The sequence below is a fragment of the Arachis ipaensis genome, chromosome B7 (assembly GCF_059453495.1).
Source record: "Arachis ipaensis isolate K30076 ecotype BB chromosome B7, ASM5945349v1, whole genome shotgun sequence".
Taxonomy (NCBI): domain Eukaryota; kingdom Viridiplantae; phylum Streptophyta; class Magnoliopsida; order Fabales; family Fabaceae; genus Arachis; species Arachis ipaensis.
Genome location: NC_142442.1, coordinates 107,443,399 through 107,467,227, shown reverse-complemented (window position 1 = coordinate 107,467,227; position 23,829 = coordinate 107,443,399). Strand labels below are relative to the sequence as shown.

Here is a 23,829-nt window from a genome sequence, read left to right as displayed (position 1 = left end):
CCGTTTTTTCGGTGTGGACTTATTGCTTGTGTCCGTTTTGCCGTTTGTGTTGGTAACTTGGTTGAAACCGTCTTGGTCTTATTATCGTGGCCGTTTGTTATGGCTATGATTCGATTGGCTCCCAGGGTGATCAGTCCCGGGTTGCCGTTGAAGAACGCGATGGTGTGGGATACATATTGGGGAATAGTAGATGGGAGAATTCAGACAAGTAAACATTAATCTTCAGCTAAACAAGTTTATGGACATGGTAGGCACTTAATAAAAGTAAATCGTTGGAAATTAAAAGGTTATCTAGCTCGTCAGGCCGCTTAACCGGTGTACCCAAGCTACGAATAGAATCTCCTCAGGTTACCTGCATTCCATGTTCTCGAGATTTCTTTGCCGTCGAGTCTCTCCAGTTTGTAGGCGCCTTTGCCAAGCACTTCTCTGATTCTGTAGGGACCTTCCCAGTTTGTCGCCAGCTTTCCTTTTCCTGGGGTTGGTAGCCCGACGTTGTTTCGTCGCAGGACGAGGTCTCTTTCCTTAAACTCCCTTCTGAGGACCTTGGTATTGTAACGTAGGGCTATTCTTTGTTTCAGTGCTACCTCCGACAAGTGGGCCATCTCTCTGGCCTCGTCCACCAGGTCTTTCTCCACCGCTTCTTCTACTCCTGTCAGAAGTAGTCGCGGGCTCAGTTTGCCAATCTCCACAGGTATCACCGCGTCGACCCCGTATGTTAGGCGAAAGGGGGTTTTCCCTGTAGAGCTTTGCTCGGTTGTTCGGTAGGACCAGAGGACCGAGGCAAGCTCGTCGGCCCATGCGTCTTTTTTGCTATCTAAACGCTTCTTGAGGCCTAGCAGGATGACTTTGTTTACGGACTCCACTTGTCCATTTGTCTGGGGATGTTCAACCGAGGAGAATTTCTGTTTTATCCCCAGGCCGGTGAGAAACTCTGCAAACTTCTTGTCGGTGAATTGTGTCCCATTATCCGAAATGACGATTTTCGGGATGCCGAACCGAGTTATCACCTGCCTTCACATGAACTTTCTACAATTGGATGAGGATATGCTGGCGCCCTATGGAAGCTGGCGTTCTGTTGACACTTGGTGCATTTTTTCACGAATTCTCTGGAGTCATTCATCATTGACGGCCAGTAATATCCAGCTCGGATGAGCTTCCTTGCTAGGGCTTTGCCCCCGATATGGTGGCCGCAGCATCCCTCATGGACTTCTCTGAGCACGTAGTCCGTCTGGTCAGGGTGTAGGCACTTCAGCAAAGGTTGGCTGAGTCCCTTTTTGAATAGCTGGTCCTGTATGACCGTGTACTTGGCAGCCTCCCTTCTCAATGCTTTGGCTTCCTTCCCATCCCCAGGGAGTTTGTCGTTTTTCAAGAAATCGGTGATGGGGTCCATCCAAGAGGGGCTCATCTTGGTCAGGTGTAGAGCGACTGCGGGTTCTTTCGTGATGCCTTGAATGAGGGAGCAGTTTCCGGTTCCAGGTTTCGTGCTTGCCAGCTTGGATAGAAGGTCTGCTCGTGTGTTCCTTTCCCTTGGGACGTGTTGGACCGTGACCTCCTCAAATTGATTGCTCAGCTCTTTGACCCTTTCCAAGTATTTTTGCAGCATCGAGTCTCTGGCTTGGTAGCTTCTATTTACTTGCGCGGTGACGACCTGCGAGTCGCTGCATACTTCCAACCTTGTGGCCCCGACTTCCCGAGCTAGAACCAAGCCTCCTAGAAGGACTTCGTATTCTGCTTGGTTGTTTGATACGGGAAACTCGAACTTAACCGATTGTTCGTAAATAACTCCGGCTGGGCTTTTTAGGATGATCCCGGTACCCCCGGACGTCTGGTTGGAAGCTCCGTCCATATGGAGCTTCCACCGTGTGCCCGTATCCTCGGTTCCGGTTACTTCCACTAGGAAGTCCGTCATTGCTTGTGCCTTAATCGCGTGTCGGGGTTCGTAGTTCAGGTCGTATTGGGACAGCTCGATGGCCCAGGTCATCATCCTCCCCGCCAAATCAGGTTTTTGGAGCACCTGACGGATCCCCTGGTCCGTTCTCACGACCACCTGGTGACCCTGGAAGTATTGTCGTAGTCTGCGGAAAGAGATCAAGAGCGCTAGTGCCAGTTTCTCCAGCTTGCTGTACCTAAGTTCTGCCCCTTACAGCGCTCTACTCATGAAGTAGATCGGTTGCTGAGCCTTCCCCTCTTCTCGCACCAGCACCGCTGCAAGCACTGCTTCTGTTATGGCTAGGTATAGGTAGAGTGGTTCTCCGGCTCTGGGCTTCCCGAGCACAGGGGGTGCTGCTAGGATTTATTTGAAGTGGTTGAATGCTTCCTCGCACGCAGGAGTCCATTCAAACGCTATTCCCTTCTTCATCAGGTTGAAGAAGGGTAGGGCCTTTGCTGCCGATGCACCGAGGAATCGGGACAACGCGGTGAGCCTTCCCGCCAGCCGCTGAACGTCTTTGATGCAACCCAGACTCCTCATCTGGAGTATCGCTTGGCACTTTTCGGGGTTGGCTTCCACTCCCCTTTGGGTTATCATGAACCCTAGGAACTTTCCGGCCTCCATGGCAAAGGCGCACTTAAGCGGGTTGAGCCTCATGCCGTGTTGTCGGAGGGATGTGAACACATTCTCCAGGTCGCTTAGGAGGTCATCAGGTCGGGCGGTCTTCGCAAGGATATCGTCCACGTAGACTTCCACCGTTTTGCCGATAAGATCGCTGAATATTTTGTTCATCAGCCTCTGGTACGTCGCCTCCACGTTTTTCAGGCCAAAAGGCATCACCTTGTAGCAGTAGGTCCCTCCTGGCGTTATGAACGCCGTTTTATCCTCATCTGGCCGGTGCATCGGTATTTAATTGTAGTTGGAGTAGGCATCCATGAAGCTCAGATACCGGTACCCCGCGGCCGCGTCAACGAGTGCATCAATGTTGGGGAGGGGATAGCAGTCCTTGGGACATGCTTTGTTGAGATCAAAGTAGTCTACACACATCCTCCATCTCCCATTGTGCTTTTTTACCAGGACCACATTTGACAACCAGGTAGAATAGTCCAGTTCCCGGATAAACCCTGCTTCATGGAGGCTGGCCGTTTGTCTGGCCACTTCCTCTGCCCTTTCCTGAGACATTTTTCTTCTCCTTTGAGCCACCGGTTTGGCTTCCGCCCTGATGGCTAGGCGGTGTGACATGAGTCTGGAGTCTATCCCTGGCATATTGGCAGGTGTCCAGGCAAACAAATCGCCATTGGCTCTGATCATTTCCATCAAGGGTTCTTTTAATTCATGGGGGAGGTTCCTATTCACGAACGTGAACTTGTCCTCCGTGTTCCCGACCCTAAACTTTTCCAGGTCCCCTTCTGGTTCGAGTCTGGGCTTGTCGTCAATTCTGGCATCCAAGTCGGCGAGAAATACCCCCGATGCTTCCCTAGATTTCTTTCTTAACGAGAGACTGGCGTTGTCGCAAGCGACTGCCATTTCCAGGTCTCCCCTCACAGATCCTACTGATCCCTCTTCAGTTATGAACTTCATTACCAACATCCTTGTGCTGATGACTCTTCCTAGGTCGTTGATGGTCTTTCTCCCCAGGATGATGTTGTAGGCGGTGGAGTCTCGTAGGATCACAAACTCCGCCATTATCATTCTTCTCCCCTGGCCTTGTCCCAATGAGGTCAGCAGGGTGATTATGCCATCTGGCTTGATGAAATAGTCACCGAGCCCTACGACGCCATGCTGGTGAGTCTGTAGGTCGGCGTCCCTTAGGCCTAAAGTGTCAAACACATTACGAAAAATGATGTTCGAGTCTGCCCCCGTATCTACAAGGATTCGCTAGATGAGACCGGTTCCTACTCTAACCGTTATGACCATGGGAGGGCTTTCTCCGACTTTGTCGAACCATTGATCCTCCGGGCCGAATGAAATGAACGGGTGCTTCCTCGTGCTTCGTGCAGAGGACGAGGAAACTGCCAAAACTTTGGCGTCTTTCCTGTGTGCCGACTTTGACCTAGGTGCTGCATTCCTAGCTGTTACCACGTTCACTATCGTGAGGCCTCGGTCGTCGTCCTCTGATTCTTGGCGTCGCTTTGCTGCCCGTGTCCTGTCTTCGCCGTCCTGGTCGCGATTCTGTCGTCTCGGCTCTCTAATGAGATGGGAGAATTCAGCTAGCTTTCCATCCCTGATCGCTTATTCCAGTGCGTCCTTCAGGTCGAAGCAATCCTGCGTCTTGTGCCCGTAGCCCTTGTGATAGTCACAGTAGAGGCTTCGGTTTCTCCATGTTCGTTCCTTTAGTGGTCGGGGCTTCGACAAGATCCCCTTTTCGGTGATTTGTTGATAAACTTCCATGATTGGTGCGGTAAGGGGAGTGTAATTGGTGAACTTCCCGACACGAGGAAACGGTCTGGGTGCCTTGCTCGGACCGCCGTCCCTGGCGTGTTCCTTTTGTCCTTCTCTGCTCCCGTGGTGCCGGTCTTGGTTGTATGAGGGCTGCCGTTTGTTGGCGGCCACGACTTGGCTAACTTGTTCGTCGTTGATGTAATCCTTGGCTACACATTGAATCTCTTACATGGTTGGTGCACGAAATTGTGATTATCAATGGCGCCAACAACTTGGTACGTACAATTGTAATCTCAACTCTTTATCACAACTCCGCACAACTAACCAGCAAGTGCACTGGGTCGTCCAAGTAATAAACCTTACGTGAGTAAGGGTCGATCCCATGGAGACTGTCGGCTTGAAGCAAGCTATGGTCATCTTGTAAATCTCAGTCAGGCGGATTCAAATGGTTATGGAGGATCGATAATTAAAAGATGAATAAAACATAAGCGTATGAAGATGCTTTGTTCCTCCTGAACCTCTGCTTTCCCAATGCATTCTTCCAATCATTCATACTCCCTTCCATGGCAAGCTTTATGTTGGGCATCACTGTTGTTAATGGCTACTTCCCGTCCTCTAAGTGAAATTGTTCTACGCACGCTGTCACCACACGGCTAATCATCTGTCGGATCTCGATCATGTTGGAATAGGATCCATTGATCCTTTTGCGTTTGTCACACGCCCAACACTCGCGAGTTTGAAGCTCGTCACAGTCATTCCTTCCCAGATCCTACTCAGAATACCACAGACAAGGTTTAGACATTCCGGATCTCAGGAATGGCCGCCAATAATTCTAGCCTATACCACGAAGGTTCTAATCTTGGATTAGAAACCCAAGAGATACACATTCAAGCTTGTTTGCATGTAGAACAGAAGTGGTTATCACGAACGCGTTCATAGGTGAGAATGGTGATGAGTGTTACATAATCATCACATTCATCATGTTCTTGAGTGCGAATGAATATCTTGGAGAAGAAATAGACTTGAGTTGAATAGAAAACAGTAGTAATTGCATTAATTCATGAAGAACAGCAGAGCTCCACACCTTAATCTATGGTGTGTAGAAACTCCACCATTGAAAATACATAAGAACAAAAGGATCTAGGCATGGCCGTGAGGCCAGCCCCCAAACATGAAAAGGTCTATCAAAGTATGATTCAAAGATGAAAATACAATAGCAAAAGGTCCTATTTATAGAGAACTAGTAGCCTAGGGTTACAGAAATAAGTAATTAATGCAGAAATCTTTTTCCGGGCCCACTTGGTGTGTGCTTGGGCTGAGCATTGAAGCTTCCATGTGTAGAGATTTTTTTTTGGAGTTAAACACCAGCTTTTGTGCCAGTTCTGGCGTTTTGACGCCAGAATTCTTAAGCTAACTTGGGACTCCTGTTTGGGCCATCAAATCTCAGGCAAAGTATGAACTATTATATATTGCTGGAAAGCCCAGGATGTCTACTTTCCAACGAAATTAAGAGCGCGCCAATTGGGTTTCTATAGCTCCAGAAAATCCACTTCGAGTGCAGGGAGGTCAGAATCCTACAGCATCTGCAGTCCTTTTTCCGCCTCTGAATCAGATTTTTGCTCAGGTCCCTCAATTTCAGCCAGAAAATACCTGAAATCATAGAAAAACACACAAACTCATAGTAAAGTCCAGAAATGTGATTTTTATTTAAAAACTAATAAAAACATAATAAAAACTAACTAAAATATACTAAAAACATACTAAAAACAATGCCAAAAAGCGTATAAATTATCCGCTCATCACAACACCAAACTTAAATTGTTGCTTGTCCCCAAGCAACTGAAAATCAAATAGGATAAAAAGAAGAGAATATACAATGAATTCCAAAAACATCTATGAAGATTAGTATTAATTAGATGAGCGGGGCTTTTAGCTTTTTGTTTCTGAACAGTTTTGGCATCTCACTTTATCCTTTGAAGTTCAGAATGATTGGCTTCTATAGGAACTCAGAATCCAGATAGTGTTATTGATTCTCCTAGTTAAGTATGTTGATTCTTGAACACAGCTACTTTATGAGTCTTGGCCGTGACCCTAAGCATTTTGTTTTCCAGTATTACCACCGGATACATAAATGCTACAAACACATAACTGGGTGAACCTTTTCAGATTGTGACTCAGCTTTGCTAGAGTCCCCAATTAGAGGTGTCCAGAGCTCTTAAGCACACTCTTTTTTCTTTGGACCACGACTTTAACCACTCAATCTCAAGTTTTCACTTGACACCTTCACGCCACAAGTACATGGTTAGGGACAGCTTGGTTTAGCCGCTTAGGCCAGGATTTCATTCCTGTGGGCCCTCCTATCCACTGATACTCAAAGCCTCGGATCCTTTTAATTTTACCCTTGCCTTAGTTTAAAGGGCTATTGGCTTTTTCTGCTTGCTTTTTCTCTCTCTCTTTTTTTTTGTATTCACTGCTTTTTCTTACTTCAAGAACCAATTTGATGATTTTTCAGATTATCAAATAATATTTCTCCTTTTCCATCATTCTTTCAAGAGCCAACAATTTTAACATTCATGAATCAACAACATCAAAAATATGCACTGTTCAAGCATTCATTCAGAAAGACAAAAGTATTGCCACCACATCAAAATAATTAAACTGTTTTAAAATTCGAAATTCATGTATTTCTTATTCTCTTTCAATTAAAAACATTTTTCATTTAAGAAAGGTGATGGATTCATTTTCGTTGCTTTAAGGCATAGACACTTAGACACTAGTGATCATGTAATAAAGACACAAACATAAATAAACATAAAAAATTAGAAAAACAGAAAATAAAGAACAAGGAGATTAAAGAACGGGTCCACCTTAGTGATGACGGCTTGTTCTTCCTCTTGAAGATCTAATGGAGTGCTTGAGCTCCTTAATGTCTCTTCCTTGCCTTTGTTGCTCCTCTCTCATGACTCTTTAGTCTTCTCTAATTTCATGAAGGAGGATATAATGTTCTTGGTGCTCCACCCTTAGTTGTCCCATGTTGGAACTTAATTCTCCTAGGGACGTGTTGATTTGCTCCTAATAGTTTTGTGGAGGAAAATCATCCCTTGAGGCATCTCAGGGATTTTATGGTGAGGAATTTCCTCATGTCCATGAGTGGGATCTCTTGTTTGCTCCATCCTTTTTTTAGTGATGAGCTTATCCTCATCAATGAGGATGTCTTCCTCTATGTCAATTTCAGCTGAATTGCAGAGGTGACAAATGAGATGAGGGAAGGCTAACCTTGCCAAAGTAGAAGACTTGTCCGCCACCTTGTAGAGTTCTTGGGATATAACTTCATGAACTTCTACTTTCTCCATAATCATGATGCTATGGATCATGATGGCTCGGTCTATAGTAACTTTAGACCGGTTGCTAGTGAAAATGATTGAGCGTTGGATGAACTCCAACCATCCCCTAGCCACAGGCTTGAGGTCATGCCTTCTTAGTTGAACCGACTTCCCTCTTGAATCTCTTTTCCATTGAGCGCCTTCTTCACAGATGTCTATGAGAACTTGGTCCAACTTTTGATCAAAGTTGACCCTTCTAGTGTAGGAGTGTGCATCTCCTTGCATCATGGGCAAGTTGAATGCCAACCTTACATTCTCCGGACTAAAATCTAAGCATTTTCCCCGAACCATTGTAAGCCAATTCTTTGGGTCCGGGTTCACACTTTGATAATGGTTCTTGGTGATCCATGCATTGGCATAGAACTCTTGAACCATTAAGATTCCGACTTCTTGAATGGGGTTGGTGAGAACTTCCCAACCTCTTCTTCGAATCTCATGTCGGATCTCCGGATATTCACCCTTTTTGAGTTTGAAAGGGACCTTGGGGATCACCTTCTTCTTGGCCACAACTTCATAGAAGTGGTCTTGATGCACCCTTGAGAGAAATCTCTCCGTCTCCCATGACTCGAAGGTGGAAGCTTTTGCCTTCCCTTTCTTCTTTCTAGAGGTTTCTCCGGCCTTAGGTGCCATAAATGGTTATGGAAAAACAAAAAGCAATGCTTTTACCACACCAAACTTAAAAGGTTTGCTCGTCTTCGAGCAAAAGAAGAAAGAAGAGAGTAAAAGAAGAAGAAATAGAGGAGATGGGGGGGGCTTAGTGTTTCGGCCAAGGGGGTGAAGTAGTGTGTATGTTGTGTGAAAATGAAGGAGTGAAGATGGGTTTATATAGGAGTGGAGAGGGGGGTATGGTTCGGTCATTAGGGGTGGGTTTGGGTAGGAAAGTGGTTTGAATTTGAATGGTGAGGTAGGTGGGGGTTTATGAAGGATGGATGTGAGTGTTGAAGAGAATGGTGGGATTTGATAGGTGAGGGGTTTTTGGGGAAGAGGTATTGAGGTGATTGGTGAATGGGTGAAGGAGAGAGAGAGAGGTGGGGTAGGTGGGGATCCTGTGGGGTCCACAGATCCTGAGGTGTCAAGGATATCTCATCCCTGCACCAAGTGGCGTGCAAAAATGCCCCTTTCTGCCAATCCTGGCGTTAAACGCCAGGCTGCTGCCCATTTCTGGCGTTTAACGCCAGCTTCTTGCCCATTTCTGGCATTAAACGCCCAGAATGGTGCCAGACTGGGCGTTTAACGCCCATTCTGCTACCCTCACTGGCGTTTAAACGCCAAGAAGTTTCTCCTCCAGGGTGTGCTGTTTTTCATTATGTTTTTCATTCTGTTTTTCATTCTATTTTTGCTTTTTCAATTGTTTTTGTGACTTCACATGATCATCAACCTACAGAAAACATAAAATAATGAAAGAAAATAGAAATTTAACATAGATAATTAAAGATTAGGTTGCCTCCCAACAAGCGCTTCTTTAATGTCAATAGCTTGATAGTGGGCTCTCATGGAGCCTCACAGATGTTCAGAGCAATGTTGGAACCTCTCAACACCAAACTTAGAGTTTAAATGTGGGGGTTCAACACCAAACTTAGAGTTTGTTTGTGGCCTCCCAACACCAAACTTAGAGTTTGACTGTGGGGCTCTGTTTGTCTCTGTATTGAGAAAAGCTCTTCATGCTTCCTCTCCATGGTTACAGAGGGATATCCTTGAGCTTTAAACACAAGGGAGTCTTCAGTCACTTGAATGATCAGTTCTCCTCTGTCAACATCAATCACAGCTTTTGCTGTGGCTAGGAAGGGTCTGCCAAGGATGATGGATTCATCCACACACTTCCCAGTCTTTAGGATTATGAAATCAGCAGGGATGTAGTGGTCTTCAACCTTTACCAAGACATCCTCTACAAGTCCATAAGCTTGTTTCTTTGAATTGTCTGCCATCTCTAGTGAGATTCTTGCAGCTTGTACCTAAAAAATTTTCAGTTTCTCCATTACAGAGAGATGCATGAGGTTTATGCTTGACCCTAGGTCACACAGAGCCTTCTCAAAGGTCATTGTGCCTATGGTACAAGGTATTGAGAACTTTCCAGGATCTTGTCTCTTCAGAGGTAATTTTTGCCTAGTCAAGTCATTCAGTTCTTTGATGAGCAAGGGGGGTTCATCCTCCCAAGTCTCATTACTAAATAACTTGGCATTTAGCTTTATGATTGCTCCAAGGTACTTAGCAACTTTCTCTTCAGTATCGTCTTCATCCTCTTCAGAGGAAGAATACTCATCAGAGCTCATGAATGGCAGAAGTAAATTCAATGGAATCTCTATGGTCTCAGTGTGAGCCTCATATTCCCATGGTTCCTCATTGGGAAACTCCTTGGAGGCCAGTGGACGTCCATTGAGGTCTTCCTCAATGGAGATCACTGCCTCTTCCTCCTCTCCAGGTTCGGTTGTGTGGGGTATGTTGATGGCCTTGCACTCTCCTTTTGGATTCTCTTCTGTATTGCTTGGAAGAGTACTAGGAGGGAGTTCAGTAACTTTTTTGCTCAGCTGACCCACTTATGCCTCCAAATTTCTAATGGAGGACCTTGTTTTAGTCATGAAACTTTGAGTGGTTTTAATTAGATCAGAGACTACAGTTGCTAAGTCAGAGTGGCTCTGCTTAGAATTCTCTGTCTGTTGCTGAGAAGATGATGGAAAGGGCTTGCTATTGTTAAACCTATTTCTTCCACCATTATTGTTGTTGAAGCCTTGTTGAGGCCTCTATTGATCCTTCCATGAGAGGTTTTGATGATTTTTCCATGAAGGATTATAGGTGTTTTCATAGGGTTCTCCCATGTAATTCACCTCTTCCATTGCTGGGTTCTCAGGATCATAAGCTTCTTCTTCAGATGAAGCTTCCTTGGTACTGCCTGTTGCTGCTTGCATTCCAGATAGACTTTGAGAAATCATATTGACTTGCTGAGTCAATATTTTATTCTGAGCCAGTATGGCATTCAGAGTATCAATCTCAAGAACTCATTTCTTCTGATTTGTCCCATTATTCACAGGGTTCCTTTCAGAAGTGTACATGAATTGGTTACTTGCAACCATCTCAATGAGTTTCTGAGCTTCTGCAGGCGTCTTCTTTAGATGAAGAGATCCTCCAGCAGAGCTGTCCAATGACATCTTGGACAGTTCAGACAGACCATTATAGAAGATACCTATGATGCTCCATTCTGAAAGCATCTCAGAAGGACACCTTCTGATCAATTACTTGTATCTTTTCCAAGCTTCATAGAGGGATTCACCTTCCTTCTGTCTGAAGGTTTGGACTTCCACTTTAAGCTTGCTCAATTTTTGAGGTGGAAAGAACTTTGCCAAGAAGGCATTGACTAGCTTTTCCCAAGAGTTCAGGCTTTCTTTAGGTTGTGAATCCAACCATGTTCTAGCTCTGTCTCTTACAGCAAAAGGGAAGAGCATAAGTCTGTAGACTTCAGGATCAACCCCATTGGTTTTGACAGTATCACAGATTTGCAAGAATTCAGCTAAGAACTGATGAGGATCTTCCAATGGAAGTCCATGAAACTTGCAATTCTGTTGCATTAGAGAAACTAATTGAAACTTAAGCTCAAAGTTGTTTGCTCCAATAACAGAGATTGAGATGCTTCTCCCATAGAAGTCAGGAGTAGGTGCAGTAAAGTCACCAAGCACCTTCCTTACATTGTTGGCATTGTTGTTTTTGGCTGCCATTGCTTCTTCCTCCTTGAAGAGCTCTGTTAGGCCCTCTAGAGAGAGTTGTGCTTTAGCTTCTCTTAGCTTTCTCTTCAAGGTCCTTTCAGGTTCAGGATCAGCTTTAACAAGGATGCCTTTGTCTTTGCTCTTGCTCATATGAAAGAGAAGAGAACAAGAAAGTATGGAATCCTCTATGTTACAGTATAGAGATTCATTGAGGTGTCAGAGGAAAAAAGAATAGAAGGAGAAGGTAGATAGAAGAGAATTCGAACTTATCAAGAAGGATAGAGTTCGAATTGCACCTTGAGGAGGAGTGTTAGTCCCTTAAATAGAAGGATGTGAGAAGAGGGGAAGAATTTTCGAAATTAAAGTAAAAAGATTTTTAAAATAATAAAAAGAAATTTGAAAATTTGATTGATATTTTCGAAAATTAAGATTGGGAAAGAAATTAAGTGATTTTGAAAAAGATTTTGAAACTAGAAATTAAAAAGATATGATTGAAAATTAATTTTGAAAAAAATATGATTGAAAAGATATGATTGAGAAGATATGATTGAAAATCAAATTAAAAAAGAAAGTTTTAAAATTAAAGTTGATTACTTGACTAACAAGAAATTAGAAGATATGATTCTAGAATTAAAACTTTTGATCCTTTCTTAATAGGCAAGTAATAACTAGAAATTTTGAATTAAATTATTAATTGTAGCAAGAATTTTCGAAAATAGTAAAAAAAATATAAAATGGAAAGAAATTGATTTTGAAAAGATATGATTTGAAAAATATTTGATTTTGAAAAATTATGAAGATTTGGAAAAGATTTGAATTAAAAACAAAATCTTCCCTCTAGTGTCCTCCTGGCGTTAAACGCCTAGAATGGCATCCATTCTGGCGTTTAACGCCCAAAATGCTACCTTTTTAGGCGTTAAACGCCTGTTTTCCTTCTTCACTGGGCGTTTTGAACGCCCAACTTTTTCTGTGTAATTCCTCTGCTGAATATTCTAAATCTTTAATTTTCTGTGTTATTAACTTGAAAAGACATAATTTTGAAAATTTTTTGAATTTTAAATGATGAGAAACACTAATAAAAAGAATGCAACTAAGATCAAATAAACAATGCATGCAAGACACCAAACTTAAAAATTGATATTAGACTCAAACAAGAAACATAAAATATTTTTGATTTTTATGGTTTTATAAATTTTTTTTTTGTGATTTTTCGAAAATTGAGTGGAAAAGAAAATAAAGGGATTCAAAATTTTTAATAAGTGTTCCAGGAATCATTGCAATACTAGTCTAAGACTCCGGTCCAGGAATTAGACATGGCTTACTAGCCAGCCAAGCTTTCAATGAAAGCTCCGGTCCAAAACACTAGACATGGCCAATGGCCAGCCAAGCTTTAGTAGATCATTACTAACAACAACAAAATTGATAGAAATCAACAAGCTCTTGTGATGATAAGTTAAAATCTCGGTCCAATAAGATTAGACATGGCTTCACAGCCAGCCAGACTTCAACAGATCATCATGAAACTCTAGAATTCATTCTTAAAAACTCTGAAGAACAAAATAAATAAATTTTTTTTGTATTTTAAAAAAAAATTTCGAAAATAAAAAGTAAAATTACCTAATCTAAGCAACAAGATGAACCGTCAGTTGTCCACACTCGGACAATCCCCGGCAACGGCGCCAAAAACTTGGTGCACGAAATTGTGATCATCAATGGCGCCAACAACTTGGTACGCACAATTGTAATCTCAACTCTTTATCACAACACCGCACAACTAACCAGCAAGTACACTGGGTCGTCCAAGTAATAAACCTTACGTGAGTAAGGGTCGATCCCACGGAGACTGTCGGCTTGAAGCAAGCTATGGTCATCTTGTAAATCTCAGTCAGGCGGATTCAAATGGTTATGGAGGATTGATAATTAAAAGATGAATAAAACATAAAATAAAGATAGAGATACTTATGTAATTCATTGGTGAGAATTTTAGATAAGCGTATGAAGATGCTTTATTCCTCCTGAACCTCTGCTTTCCCATTGCCTTCTTCCAATCATTCATACTCCCTTCCATGGTAAGATTTATGTTAGGCATCACCGTTGTCAATGGCTACTTCCCATCCTCTCAGTGAAAATGTTCTACGCACGCTGTCACCGCACGGCTAATCATCTATCAGTTCTCGATCATGTTGGAATAGGATCCATTGATCCTTTTGCTTCTGTCACACGCCCAACACTCACGAGTTTGAAGCTCGTCACAGTCATCCCTTCCCAGATCCTACTCAGAATACCACAGACAAGGTTTAGACATTTCGGATCTCAGGAATGGCCGCCAATAATTCTAGCCTATACCACGAAGGTTCTAATCTTAGATTAGAAACCCAAGAGATACACATTCAAGCTTGTTTGCATGTAGAACAGAAGTGGTTGTCAGGCACGCGTTCATAGGTGAGAATGGTGATGAGTGTCACATAATCATCACATTCATCATGTTCTTGAGTGCAAATGAATATCTCAGAGAAGAAATAGACTTGAGTTGAATAGAAAACAGTAGTAATTGCATTAATTCATGAAGAACAGCAGAGCTCCACACCTTAATCTATGGTGTGTAGAAACTCCACCGTTGAAAATACATAAGAACAAAAGGGTCTAGGCATGGCCATGAGGCCAACCCCCAAACGTGAAATGGTCTATCAAAGTATGATTCAAAGATGAAAATACAATAGCAAAAGGTCCTATTTATAGAGAACTAGTAGCCTAGGGTTACAAAAATAAGTAATTAATGCAGAAATCTTTTTCTGGGCCCACTTGGTGTGTGCTTGGGCTGCGCATTGAAGCTTCCATGTGTAGAGACTTTTCTTGGAGTTAAACGCCAGCTTTTGTGCCAGTTTGGGCGTTTAACTCCAGCTTTTGTGCCAGTTCTGGCATTTTGACGCCAGAATTCTTAAGCTGACTTGGAATGCCTGTTTGGGCCATCAAATCTCGAGCAAAGTATGGACTATTATATATTGCTGGAAAGCCCAGGATGTCTACTTTCCAACGCAATTAAGTGCGCGCCAATTGGGCTTCTATAGCTCTAGAAAATTCACTTTGAGTGCAGGATGGTCAGAATCTAACAACATCTGCTGTCTTTTTTCAGCCTCTGAATCAGATTTTTGCTCAGGTCCCTCAATTTTAGCCAGAAAATACCTGAAATCATAGAAAAACACACAAACTCATAGTAAAGTCCAGAAATGTGATTTTTATTTAAAACTAATAAAAACTAACTAAAATATACTAAAAACATACTAAAAACAATGCCAAAAAGCGTATAAATTATCCGCTCATCAATGGTTCACATCGGCTTCGTGGTGAGGTACTTTCTAAAGTCCTCGTTTAGGAGTCTGTTTGTCAGGCACAAGCTCGCAACTGAGTTCGTCAGCCCGTCTATTTCCAGGCACTCGTCGTTGAATCGGTCTAGGTATTTCCTGGTCGGCTCTCCGGGCCGCTGGGTCACTCCAAGCAGGTTGATTGGGTCCTTTGCTTTTGCAATTCTTGTCGTGAATTGGGCTAGGAAGGTATCGCTGATGTCCGCAAAACTGGTCACTGAGCCCTGCGGGAGGTTATTGAACCACCGTATTGCAGGTCCCGCCAGGGTGACCGGGAAAGCGCGGCACCTTACCTCGTCTCCCACTTCCTCCAGGTTCATCCTGGCCTCAAAGGCCGTGAGGTGTTCCAGCGGGTCTTGTGTTCTGTCATACCTCATGTCCGTTGGCTTGTCAAAGTATTTTGGCAGCCGGACTTCGAGGATGGAACGATGAAATGGGGTCGCTCCCATTATCACGGGTCCTCGCGTTCTCGTTGTTCTCCCTTCGTCGACCTCTTGGTTGCGATCAGTCGTACGCCGCCTCTCGTGCCTGGTGTAGATTAGGGGGTCGTGGCGTCTTCTCGCACGTCTTCTTTCTCCATCGCTCTCGGATTCAGCCTGAGGGCTAGCTGTGCGTCTGGAATGGCTCTTTGAGTGAGAACGAGAGTGGCTTTGCTCTGAGGTGTGCTGGTCGTGTTTCCGGTCTGCTAGCCGGCATTCCAAGTCTTGCATCCTATGACGTAGTTTCTGCATTATTCTGGCGTGGTTGTTGCCAGTTCCCCCGAAAGGGCGTCTTTCGAGAGATCGGGTGGTTTGTCTTGGAAGGGACCTCGTGCGCGGTCTGGGAGAAGTCGCGGAGGGTTTCCCTCTGTGGCCTTTCTCTCCCAGGCCCAATACAACGTCCATCCAGGTGACTAGATCCCACAGACGGCACCAATGTTTGGTAGGTCAGATACCGGACGGGTTGGGTTGATTTTCTGATCAGAGGAGGGGAAGTCATCTGGCCGCACGTCTTTGGGCTAAGGGTAGGCGAGGTCCCGAGCTCTTCGGATGTAGAGGGGGGTGTCACCTGCAAAGACACTCCGACACTCAAGTCAGTGAAGTGTGCAGGCGAGTAAAGATTGAGTGGTATGTGACGTACCTTGGGGGAAGGATAGGTCCTTCCCCATTTATATCGTGTCAGTTTTGCACAGCTGTAGCAAAGCTGTCAGGGACGCGTGTCCGGATCGGCGATCGGGCGCCTTGTTCCTAACCGTCCGGGTCGGGTGGTGCCCGGGTCGGGTCGGCCTACATTCAGTTTGGGCCAGGCCGTAACAAATTGAATTCTTGTTAAAAATAAAAATAGTAGCAAATTTTGTTTAAAGTAAATTGCATATTAAAAGAGCACGTTGACTCTATAAAATGAAATAAGATAGCACCAAAATTACTTAAAATTGACACCAGAAATTTAATAACGCGACATAAAAAAATATTAAATCTTTCTAAACAATATTACACATTTAGTGAATTAAATGCTTATCTTATATATAAAATAACACAAAAATCTTAAAAATAAAATTGAAATGTCTTCACTCTAATATTGAAATTTTCAACTAAATGATGTGATAGAACTAAACTTATTTCATGAATACTTGAGTTGTAGATTCACAAATTTTAATAGAAAAGAAAATAAGTGAAAGAATCTGTATATAATATAGCGAAATTAAGCATAACACAATAATTCTTCTTTTAAGAAAAAGGTAGCGTATCTGATATATAAAATAATACAATAATTTCTTAATTTTGACACTAAAATTTTGCTACAAAACACAAAAGTCTCTTCTTTGATACTGTATTTTTTTCTTCTTATTATTCTTCTTTCTTACTTTTTTTGTTGCTCTTAATTCTTCTTTTAGGAGCATTACTTCTTATATTAGATTTGAATGAACATGGACATATATTGCAATCTTATTTAGTTGAATAAATGTAGGTCATACTTATTTGAGTTGAATTCTTGTTAGAAACAAAAATAACATCAAAATATGTTGACTCTAATACCGACATGTCTTTACTCTAATATTAAAATTTTCAACTAAATGATGTGATAGAACTAAGAATTTATTTTATGAAAACTTGAGTTGCAAATTTACAAATTTTAATAGAAAAGAAATAAATAAAAAATTTTGTAGAAAACATAGTGAAATTAAATATATCAACTATTAAAATTCGATGATAACAATAACGATAGTGATATCGACAAGGATAACGACGATATGTACAAGAAGACGATGACGAGGATAATGATAACGATGATGATCATGTTGATGATGATGATAGAAGAGGAGGTGAAAAAGAAAATAGGAAAAAAAATTTAAATGAAAAAAGAAGGAGGAAGAGGAGGTGGTGGTGGTGACGACGACCATAACAAAGGAGAAAGATGAGGAAAAATAGTAGAAGAAGAAGCAGCAATAACAATGGTGTAAAGAAGAAGAAGAAGAAGAAGAAGAAGAAGAAGAAGAAGAAGAAGAAGAAGAAGAAGAAGAAGAAGCGTGAGTGGATTTGAAATACTTTATAACAACTTGGTTGAATCTAGTAAATTATTTTGCTTGGTTGTAGAGTTTTATTAATTATTATTTTCTGGATTAGTAATCCTAGAGACAAAAAAAAGTCCAAACTTGTCTTATTTGGCTGTTTTGATTTTTTTTATCTCTCAAATATTATTGTTTATGAATAAAGTATATTTTTGTTTTTGAAGTTTTGGTTTTTTTTATTTCTCAAATATTATTGTTTATGAATAAAGTATATTTTTGTTTTTGAAGTTTGTCAAAAATTTCAAACATATTCCAAAGTTTTATTTTGTTTTAATTTTATCTCTAAGGTTTTAATTTGCATTAAATATATCTCTAACAGTTAAATTTCAGAAAATTTAGAACTAGTCCAATAATAATGCATGACAACTATGTTTAATTTGCTTATGTTAAAAATTGTTCCTTTAAAATTATTAGTGAATTAGTCCTAAATTGTTTGAAAAATTAATCGTTATAAGTATATTTAATGCAAATTAAAAATGTTGGGACAAAATTAAAATAAAATAAAATTTAAAAATATTTTTTAAATTTTTAACAAATTTTAAAGAAAAAAAATATATTTTACTCTTATTTTCTCTGTTGCCTAGTTGCTATTATAAAATAAGGCAAAAAAAGAAAAGATAAATATATCCATTCAATTATTGAATTTTTGCTTCATTTTGAGTTGGATTGTGAAAACTGTGTTTGCACAAACACAAATCCAAGTAGTAGTTTTCAATAACGGAAAACGAACCAAAATCCCCTAAACCGGTCAAAGTAAAAAAATTGAACCTGTTTTGAAAAAGTCCACATAATCCGTCCGGCATAACTTTCGGAATATACGGGTGGGGACAAGCTTACCAAGAACCAAGCATCAGCTTTTTTTTCTCTAAAGTTCCATTCAATTCCTATTAAAATACAAAAAAAAAATATCAACATAGTTTATAATAATATTTATTTGTCAGAAATATGAAAATTTTAAATCAAAACTTGTAAAATTATAAAATTTTAATGTTAATTAAACTTAATAATTATTAAAAAAAAAAGAAATTATCATTGATTTTCAACTCGTCATTTTTCCTGCTTTTAGGAATTCAATGGACAGCTGCTGGATTTGGTTCAGAAAAAATGGAATCCAATGATTCGGATAAGTCTTATGAGAAGAATTCGGGGTACGTCCGCCCAATCACATAAATCATCTGCCCACCTCCTGAGCGGATTAGCGGATGGAGCATACCGGTTCATGCCATCAATCGTTCTTAGCTCACTTACTGAACTCGGTTTCGCCCTTAAATCAGTAGGGGTGAGCAATGGTGGTGTTAAGTGTCTGGTCTTGGCCCAAGCAGTAAGTAGGACTCCATCCGTATTCCTATTAGTGAGGATATTACTGAGACCCCTAACTAATGAATCTGTAAGGTATTCTTTTTATATATATACAGTTTAGGAGCACCAAAAAATACGAGTGGAATAATAGAACTTTTGAAAAAGAGTTTTAAATTTAAATAATACAAAATTGTCTATAAAAGTAAAACATATAAATGTACATCAGAACGTATCCAAAGGCTCGGCCCATAAAAAAAGGCCACCTAAATTGGACCTTAAGATAGAACCACCAAAATAAATTAACATTAACAGTGAGAGAAGATTACTAAAATTAAAAGGGACATAGAAAACTAAGTAAACTCGCCAGATGTAAATTCAACGTTGTTGAAATCTAATGAGATTTGAAAAAAAAAAGTAAATAGCAACAAGTGAGAATATAACACAACATTTATATAAGGGAACATATAAGGGAACATGAACCCTTTAGGAATTCTTAATCTCAATTCGACAATATTTCAATGCTTATGGTCTTAACTAAACTGTTTGAAAGGAATTATTAAGGTGCAAAATAATTTTGATTCTTCACCATTTCACGAATTTCCAACCATCATATCATTTTACCTCATCTTTATAGAGGAAGCAAACACAACACAAGCAAGATATAGCAATCCAACCTTCGGCATATCATGACAAATACCAATTGCTAGGTGTTACCATTCAGTTGGCCAATGGGGCTTTAGACTCTATATCACATATATAGATATAAGCCTGTCACGCTATCAAAATCGCATAAGTTAGCCAAGTTAATATTTTCATAGTTGAGATTTAACACGTATATAAATCGATATATATATACACCAGATGTACCCGAAGTAGATCTAGGAGAAAAAAGGAGAAAGGAGGAACATGTGTTCAATTAAATAATGATGCAGTGTTACATATGCATATGATAATACAAAAAGTAAATAAAGTTAGATGCAGCAGTAGTCCGCACGCATATACAAATTAGAATATGAAGTTAGATGTGACGGTAGTCCGCACATATATGCAGATGCTTAGAAGAAATATAGAAACTTGTAAAAATGGAATTGTTTATTCAAGGAAGCTTGAAGAACAAAGAAAGAAAACCTTACAAAGAATCTCAGAGCCTCTCTCTTTAATTTCTCTTTTTAAATTGGTTTGTTTAAAAACTCTGCCTCAAAATGTTGCTAAGCGTGCTTTTATAGTCCTAAAGATTATTGTTTCTACAGTACATGTAATATTGACCTAAACTATAACTATAGTACTAGTTGACAAGTTACAAGTTACTATATAAATAGTAGAATTTTGATTTCACAACTATTTTTACAATATGAATAACACCTAATTTTCTTCTAGATTAATTCTGAAATAGTCGTCCTCATTTTGATTGTAATCTCTTGAAGATGTTGTTGAAGAATTAGGATTTTGTTTCCCTTCTTGGTCTTCTTGTGCTTGGAGTAGCTGTAGGATTTGCTGCAAATCTTTTGTAAATGATTCTTTGGATTGGGACCCTGCTAGAGTTGTTGGGCCTTCTGATTGTGAAAAACATATGTTATGTGATTGATGGACTAGAATTGATGTATCACCACAAAATCTCTTTCGACAAGTATACCGAGTTATCGTCAAGTAAAAATTTACTGAGAGTAAGGTCGATCCCACAGAGATTGATTGATTAAACAACTTTAGTTACTGGGTGATTTAGTTAAGCTAATCAAGAAGAAGTGTTGAGTGCAGAAAATTAAATGACAGGATTATAAATGACTTGAAGATAAAGAAAGTAGTAAAGTGCTAGAATGTAAAGAGCATAAAGATAAATTGCTAGAATGTAAATGAAAGAAATGTAAATGACTGAATTGTAAAAGGGAATGGGTTGATTGACAGAAATTAAACAAAGCTATAAAGAATAGGGAAGATAAGAATGGGGAAGATTCATTGGGGTTAGGAGATGTTGCTCTCTTTGGATCAAATTCAGATAATCTCATCTTCAATCATGCAACTCATTGACCTCTTGGCAATCATGATTGATTGAACCCCAATTCCTTGGTGATTCAATCTCTCAAATCTTGATAATCAGCCCATTCCTTGGTCTAATTGCTCATGAAGAGAGATAAGTTTGGTCCCTGATTTTACCACACATCCTCATAGATCCAAGTAATTGGGCAGATTTCATGTCACCATATCCAATCCCAAAACCCAGATCTACTTAATGTGAGAAGGGTTTCAAGCATGATTTCATGTTTCCTCTTCCAAGGTTCCCATGAAACCCAAGTTGCATTCAATCTCTTTTCCAAGATAATTGAATGCTAAGCATGAAGAATGAAATTTCTTCTAGCAAATCAAAGAGAGATGAAGAGAAGAAGAAATTTACTATCATTAATTCATCAAGTACAATAGAGCTTCCTCTCCCAATGAAAGGGAGTTTAGCTACTCATAGTTTAGAGAAAAGTACAAGAGATGGAAGAAGATGAAGTAAGTGAAGTCAAAAGTTCCAAGCCCCCTTTTTAGTACTCTTCAAGGGGTATTTATACTACTCCTATTCTAGAAATGAAAAATTATAAAAAGAAAAGAAAATTACAATTAAAAACTAAAGAGAATAACCATTCACTAAAGATATGTGCATGGTGTGTGAGTAGCGTGCCACACCCAGCTCTCAAGTGGCACGTCCCCTTAGTGAAGCTGGCTTGGCGTGCCACGCCCATCTCCTAAGTGGCACTCCCATGATGATGATTGAATTGGCGTGCCATGCCCATGGTCCAAAGTGGCACACCCATGTTAAGATCTTCAAGCTCCTTTTCTGAAAAATTGACCTGGCGTGCCACGCCCTTGTTAGGATCTTTAATCTTTTTCTCTGGTCACTTGTACTGGCATGCCACGTCTTAGTCCTGGCGTGCCACGCCCTTATTAGAGTCTTCAGTTTTCTCTTCTGGAAGGTTAGCTTGGCGTTCCACGCCCAAAATACTAAGTGGCACGCCCATTGTCTCAAGTGGCACACCTTCGATGAGGTCTTGACCATTCTCTTCTGAATGATTGGCCTGACGTGCCACGCCCTTGTTGGAGTTCTCCATCACCCTTTCTGGTTAGGTGAACTGGCGTGCCACGCCCCTAGTACCAAGTGGCACGCCCATTGGAGTTGTAACAGCCCAGACCACCCGCTAGCACGATATTGTCCGCTTTGGCACACAAGGCCTCACGGTTTTGCCTTTGACGATAGGGATGATAGCCGAAGCCCCCCACACTCACTCGTCAAAACGCGTCATACTAGGGAGAGGTATCCACACCCTTATAAGGCATGCTTCGTTCCCCTCTCCAACTGATGTGGGCCTTACAATCCACCCCCCTAAGGGAGCCCAGCGCCCTCGCTGGCACATCGATCCGGGTTCCGGCTCTGATACCATCTGTAACAGCCCAGACCACCCGCTAGCACGATATTGTCCACTTTGGCACACAAGGCCTCACGGTTTTGCCTTTGACGATAGGGATGATGGCCAAAGCCCCCCACACTCACTCGTCAAAATGCGTCATGCTAGGGAGAGGTATCCACACCCTTATAAGGCATGCTTCGTTCCCCTCTCCAACCGATGTGGGCCTTACAATCCACCCCCCTAAGGGAGTCCAGCGCCCTCGCTGGCACATCGATCCGAGCTCTGGCTCTGATACCATCTGTAACAGCCCAGACCACCCGCTAGCACGATATTGTCCGCTTTGGCACACAAGGCCTCATGGTTTTGCCTTTGACGATAGGGATGATAGCCGAAGCCCTCCACACTCACTCGTCAAAACGCGTCATGCTAGGGAGAGGTATCCACACCCTTATAAGGCATGTTTCGTTCCCCTCTCCAACCGATGTGGGCCTTACAATTCTGTAACAGCCCAGACCACCCGCTAGCACGATATTGTCCGCTTTGGCACACAAGGCCTCACGGTTTTGCCTTTGACAATAGGGATGATAGCCGAAGCCCCCCACACTCACTCGTCAAAACGTGTCATGCTAGGGAGAGGTATCCACACCCTTATAAGGCATGTTTCGTTCCCCTCTCCAACCGATGTGGGCCTTACAATCCACCCCCCTAAGGGAGTCCAGCGCCCTCGCTGGCACATCGATCCGGGTTCTGGCTTTGATACTATCTGTAACAGCCCAGACCACCCGCTAGCACGATATTGTCCGCTTTGGCACACAAGACCTCACGGTTTTGCCTTTGACGATAGGGATGATGGCCAAAGCCCCCCACACTCACTCGTCAAAACGCGTCATGCTAGGGAGAGGTATCCACACCCTTATAAGGCATGCTTCGTTCCCCTCTCCAACCGATGTGGGCCTTACAGGAGTTGCTCCTTCCCTTCTCCTCTGGACCATTGTACTGGCGTGCCATGCCTTCGACCTGGCGTGCCACGCCCAGCTGGAGAGATAGAACTGGCGTGGCACGCCCATCTTGGCATGCCACACCCTTGATAACTCTTCAAAGAACTCTTTTTGGAAAACATTACTGGCGTGCCACGCCCATAGTGAAGCTTAGCCATCCTTCTTCTGGAAAATATAACTGGCGTGTCACGCCTGGCCCACTGAAACTCTTCAAGGAGTCCTTCCTAGGAGTAATCCTTTAAATTTTCTCCTTGGAAATCATAGCTGACGTGCCACGCCCAGTCAAGGATCTTGGCGTTTGCTTGAAGTGGCACGCCGCACACACATGCTCAGCATCCTTGCTTGCTTTCTTCCTATTTTGTGGCTCTTTCCTCCTAAAATCAAAGCAAGAACTCACTTCAAAGCATATTCTTTAAAACTTATGATATAACTCTTATACATGTATCAAATGAATGAGAAATAATCACTTCTATGGCCCTTTTTGATGAGAGAAAGAGGTAGATAATGCAAGTCATCAGTGATCCATTGCCCTGACAAATTTAGGATGTTCTTTGAGCCATTTCCTAACTTCATCGAAATGAGCCATGGTTGAATTGAATTGGGACTACCATTTGATGTAGAATTTCTTTGTAGTTTTGGTAGTGCCTTTGGATGATCTTGTTTACCATACGTGTATTGTTACGAGAATGCCCATGCCAATGCAAATGTAGAAAAGAATTTCAGGTCAACAGGGACACAAGTTTTCTACTGATCAAAATTGTTTTTGAACATTTTGAACCCCTCAGCGGCAGGTGGGGGTAAAATTTCAGGTAGTGGACCGAAATCGTCCCACCATTGAGAAAAATCAGT

At 41.7% G+C, this 23,829-nt stretch overlaps 1 protein-coding gene across 1 annotated transcript; it reads right to left on the bottom strand.

Annotated features, from left to right (window-relative positions):
• Positions 1–326: 326 nt before the first annotated feature.
• Positions 327–3,616, bottom strand: LOC148553647 (uncharacterized). Its single transcript, XM_088494848.1, has 3 exons — positions 2,880–3,616; positions 1,100–2,075; positions 327–1,007 (listed from the first exon to the last, which is right to left on the bottom strand). The coding sequence occupies exons 1-3, from the start codon at positions 3,614–3,616 to the stop codon at positions 327–329; spliced, it is 2,394 nt and encodes a 797-aa protein (XP_088350974.1).
• Positions 3,617–23,829: the final 20,213 nt, after the last annotated feature.